We start from the raw sequence: 5,000 nt of genomic DNA, 5'->3' as shown, positions 1-5,000 counted from the left end.
GTGCAAATTTTATGGCGAAAGGGAAAAGGGAGCTGAGAAAGAACCGTGTCATAGACATTGTCAGTGGTTGATGTTGCTGAGCACGGTAATGTGGATCATTGATGTGTAAGACTAGTGTACATGACCTTTATGATGCTGTTTTCAGCCCATACTGAATGTTAGCTGGGAGATAAGAATGATTTCCTCAAGAAGCTCCCTTTTGTCAAGACAACTGTATCTGCAAGCTGATGCCAAGGTGGATTTAGAAAATGAGGCAAATGCAGAGTTTGTTAAGAGATGCTTACTGAAGTTAACTACAATCCCGTTGCCATGCTGTATTTTAACAGATGCAAGATTCCTAGTAATCATTCGCAGCGCTCATCAGGAACAGCTTTATCTCCGTTGAAACGCTAACTGGAAGCACATCTTTTTACAATCAAAATGAAGCCTTTTTATTCTCAAAAAAATAAAAAGCATGAATCAAAAGTAAACCGGAAAATTCAGAGCCGGATTCTCCGCTACGTGATGGTTGAAAAGCAGACGGTCCATTTTCCGCCTGACTGCCACTGAAATGCATGGAGCGGAATGCAAAAATTTGAATTTCAATTCCTGCTGGTGCCTTAAGGTCATTGTTGGTATTTCAATATTACTAATGATGTCGGTCTGGTTTAGTTCACTTTAAAAATGATATCAGAAAATTCAGAACCGGAAATTGATGAAGTAACAAAATACAAATAAAGGTGTATTGAAATATATTTGAAATCAATTCATGCTTTTGGATCTCACTTTGAGAAAACTTTCACAACGTCAAACCAAAACCCCCAACAAACACAGCGGAAGGCGAGGAAACCAATTAGCCGACACAGAAAGAAGACTCCGAAAGGTAGCAGTGGATACCATGAGCCCCTAATAAATATTCAGTTTGTTCGTGATATCATAAAAGCCCCGGGCCCGATGCATCCCTCATTCTGAGATATTTCCATTTAGTTGGTATGGTAATGGTCATATCAAACATACTGTTTCCGAACCAGGAAATAAGGGTGCAAAGAAAAGGACGCTAGGTTGAAATTTGTCGGAACTTTTATCAGCACTTTAAGCAGCACATCCCGGGGTGGCCACGGTTGTTCTCCCGTAGCCGTAGCATAACGTTGACCTACTTCTTTTCGTGTCTTCCGAAACGCGCCGCACTGGCCGTGCCTTAAATTTCGTTTGCAAGTCATTTACTATACACTTTTCCTAAGAAATCGTTTGGCTTTCGCTCGTTACTGGCGTAACTCATCGCAGACAATGTGTAAGATGACAACCAATCTTGAATGCGACGCATAAAGTTATGTTATTGGAATTATGTTTGCTGCATGATTTGATACGAACCGAAAACCTCATGTAGGAATATGTTCATCGATCGAGACAGGGAGAAATCGTCATCATCGGTTCCCTGTTTTGCGGTCTGTCAACATTATCAATTAGCCCATTAACACTTTCAAAAACGACAATCCTTTCTACGGCCTTCCGGCCACATGACAGGCCATCGGAGCTAGGTTTGAGCATCGATTTGAAAACCGAAAACTTTGGTGAAAGCGCAGCTTCCCAGCCAGGCAGCCCCTCCAGATGGGATTTCAAGTTCCCGTCCTGTTCACACACATGCCGCCGGAGGAGCGACAAGAAGCAAGTTTAACCCACGGGGTCGCCCAACATTATCATGCGCTGTCGTACCGTCAACGAAAGGCGGAAATGGAGCGTTGAGCGATGATGTGAAATGCACTGGAACCGCTACGCAGACAGCACTGATACGAGCACGCATGGCTTGATCTTCCCGGCACCCCAAAAACCCTCTCCCGCTGCAAAGGCACTGGAGGCGACGCTGAATTGCTTCCTTCTCGTCACTTTCTGCTAGCACGCACGAGCAAGAAAAACTCCCGCTAGACTGCATGGGAACGGAATAAAGAGGTTTGCCGTATAATTTAGACTCTGAAAACACGAGCTGCTGGCTGTCAACCAGTGTGCAATTTGAGAAGTTCCTTCTGTCTTTCGTTTGCCAGCAGTTGAACAGCAACATCGAAAGGGAGAATAAGGCCAACGGCTTACAACTGTCGTCAGTTAATTGTTACTTCATAATCGGAATGTTTCATAATAGCTGCAGTGTGTTATTTTTTTTTCTATTTAAATCAAAATACATCGGGTAATTGCTTCGGTACTAAAGCTGCCGTAAATGTGTCATCTGTAGACACGTTTTTCATAATCCTCTAGCCGGAGTGTTACTGTGGTAAAGGATTTGTAGACAACTGACTTCAAACTCGTAAAAAAGTGGTACAGACTTCATCATGACACGGCTCACTCGGCACCTGGAATTCGGATTTTTGCCACATCATTGCGGATAACCCAATCTTAACACTCCATTATCCCTTCTTTCTCCTACACGATCCATATGAAGATACATGATGGTGCTCTTACACGCCCTTAAGACGCACACCCATGTCTTTATGTATTGTTCGGGCTTCTTTTCAGGGCATGAGGATACAAGAAAAGGGTATTCAATAAGAATGATGATGGAGAAATGATTGTGTGACACTGATGGAGACGTTTTATTGATATCGTTTTATGTCGAAGGAATTGATCGAGTGTATTACTCAACATTTCTTTTCACTGGTCTCTATTATAGGTCCCGTGTAATCGATATGAAATGTTCAAACCAATTTTCATTCAATCAGACTTTTTTCCAATAATTCCATTCTACAACTTAAACGGAATGAACAAAATGAAAGTGAGAGTGGACATAAATTTTAAACATTCAAACACGCAATGACAGACGTTCTACTGGATTTTCCTCGTTCCACCAGGGGTCCAGGCATCCAGCCAGGGACCGTTTGTTGTCGGTACAATACACAAAACACAAAAATGTTCGGCTTTTCGTTTTGCTGTAAAGCCATAAAACCATCAGCCGGCAAGTTTTTCACGTTTTTTCGATCGCCCTGCGCCAGTTTTCTCCCTTCAGCGACTACTAATTCAAACTCCTGTTGCCGATTCCACTCGGCACCTGTTTACGATGCCATCCGTAAATTCTCTCGTCTCCCTTTCTGCTCAAATTTCTCTTTTAATTTATTGATAATACCGGCGCGCGGCGCGCCTCTTCAGCTTCGTTCCAATTTCCATACCACCGTCACCAGCGAGGGCCTAAAAATCTCACTCCCCGGGAGCACAGCGAGACTTTTGTTGGGGAAATATGCGTTCAAGCGAAGCACGCGGTTGAGAAAGCATTCCCGGAGTCGGCGGTCGGAAAGTTTCCAATTTACAAAATGTAGCGGCATTTCGAATGGCAACTTACGCGAAAACCACCCCGAAAACAGTTTCGCGACAATCCACAGCACAGCAGGAAGCCGTTAAATGACCTTAATTCTGCCGTTCAGTTTAATCCAGCTCTCCACGGCAAATTTCCCGAAATGCGTTCTTATTTTCACAAAACGAAACGGATTTTTTCGCTTACCATATTCGATTGGTCGATTCTTCTTTTGGTCCAGAAAGAATCGCTTAGGTCGTTGAGGTGGCGTTCCGATCGAAGCGTTAACTGAAATCGATTTTTCTTGGCACTAGCAGGAAAAAGTATCTCACCAACACTCGCTACGTTTCACTCACTCGGTGCGTTTTCTGTAGATTCTATATTAATAAAACAAGATTAGTACACTTTCACGGTACAATCGCTGTAATGCAGCCCAAAACTATAACTCATTCGGCTCAAACTGGCGCAAAGAGATCGATCATCACATCCGGTTCGTCGTTACTTCGATCGTACACCGTAATATGGCACTGAAGATTCTAGACACGTGCGTCGGTCTCTTCTTTTCCTCTTGTTCACTCTTTGCACCGGTTTTTTGAGAACACTGTTCACTCGCAACACAACGCCGCATAACGGACTGTGCACTGATGCTTCTTTTCGAGCTGCTCCTCGCAGGTCAGGTCCACTTGCCGAACCGATCTGAATCGACCGGTGTATCCGTTCATAGAGACGATCGCATTTACCTGACTGAATGAGTGCGCGGTTGTTTGCCAAATGCCAGCCAAATACCACCGAGCAACCTTATTAAACGGGACATAGGATGGTTCTGCGATGCTGCTGTGGTCCAACGCAAGACAAAACCCGAACGGTCTCGCCAACAACGTTCCCCACCCCGCATATTACCGCATAACCGAGAGAAGGTGACACAAGCAGCAGCTGCAACAGATCACGAGAGCGAGAGAGAGAGAGAGAGATCGAGTAGTCCCAAGGCGATCGAGTGATCACCGCATGATCTCCACGCCAAACCCACACCGGCCGGTCTATTCGGGCATCCCAAACTTCCGCAGGAAAACCGAGAAACCGAGAGAGTGAGAAAGTGAAAGGAAAATGAAAGTGGTAAGAAGCGAGCGACTCGCGGCCTCTGTCGCTCTCTTCACACGTCATGACGTCATGATGCGGCTTCGGGAGCTTTTTTCAAACATTCCTCATCGGGTTCGTCGCTTGCTCACGAAGAAGTCTTTCACAAGACCGGTTCCCTCTTCGCATCTCTTCTTTAATTCCTGTTCGCTTCCCTCCACGTGAGCCATTTCGAGAGCCCAGAGCGTACATTAGACTCTTGGAGTTACATATTCATGAGCGTGAAACAAAAGAGGTAAAACAACATTGAACCACCGTGGAAAAACAGTACCTCGGTATAGGCAACCGGTACCGGAGCATAGAAGCATAGAAATTCCAAAAAACCTTCTCCAAAGGTGTTGCAAAAACTAACATTTTCACAGATTGGGTTGATTTAGGGCTGGTTTCAAATTTTATCCGGACTTCCTGGAATGCCGGCTGCGTTCTCCACCCCAAGCCCTACTGTTGAAAGCTCTTTTATCCTGTTTTCCAATGTATTCGGTGCTCCGGACTCGACCGCCCTTAGCCCACTGCCGCTGTACCCTCTCATGTTCGATTTTAAACAATTCCTTGGAAGCGGTGGAAAAACGACGGATAGCGTGGGAAAGCACAATGAAAACTTCTCCGTCTCAGA

The 5,000-nt window shown here is 44.9% G+C and overlaps 1 protein-coding gene across 1 annotated transcript in view; it reads right to left on the bottom strand.

Annotated features, from left to right (window-relative positions):
- LOC126572072 (uncharacterized) overlaps positions 1-4,051 on the bottom strand; it is a 17,289-nt gene extending 13,238 nt beyond the window's left edge. The window contains exons 1-2 of the mRNA XM_050231102.1: positions 3,994-4,051; positions 3,461-3,630 (exon numbers count right to left, since the gene is read on the bottom strand). Of these exons, the coding sequence (XP_050087059.1) occupies positions 3,461-3,463 (3 nt within the window). The 5' untranslated portion in view covers positions 3,464-3,630; positions 3,994-4,051. The remainder of the gene's footprint in view (positions 1-3,460; positions 3,631-3,993) is intronic.
- Between the last annotated feature and the right edge of the window lie 949 nt (positions 4,052-5,000).

Source organism: Anopheles aquasalis, chromosome 2 (assembly GCF_943734665.1).
Source record: "Anopheles aquasalis chromosome 2, idAnoAquaMG_Q_19, whole genome shotgun sequence".
Taxonomy (NCBI): Eukaryota; Metazoa; Arthropoda; class Insecta; order Diptera; family Culicidae; genus Anopheles; species Anopheles aquasalis.
Note: the sequence above shows the minus strand (reverse complement) of the source record. Positions and strands in the feature narration are given on the sequence as shown.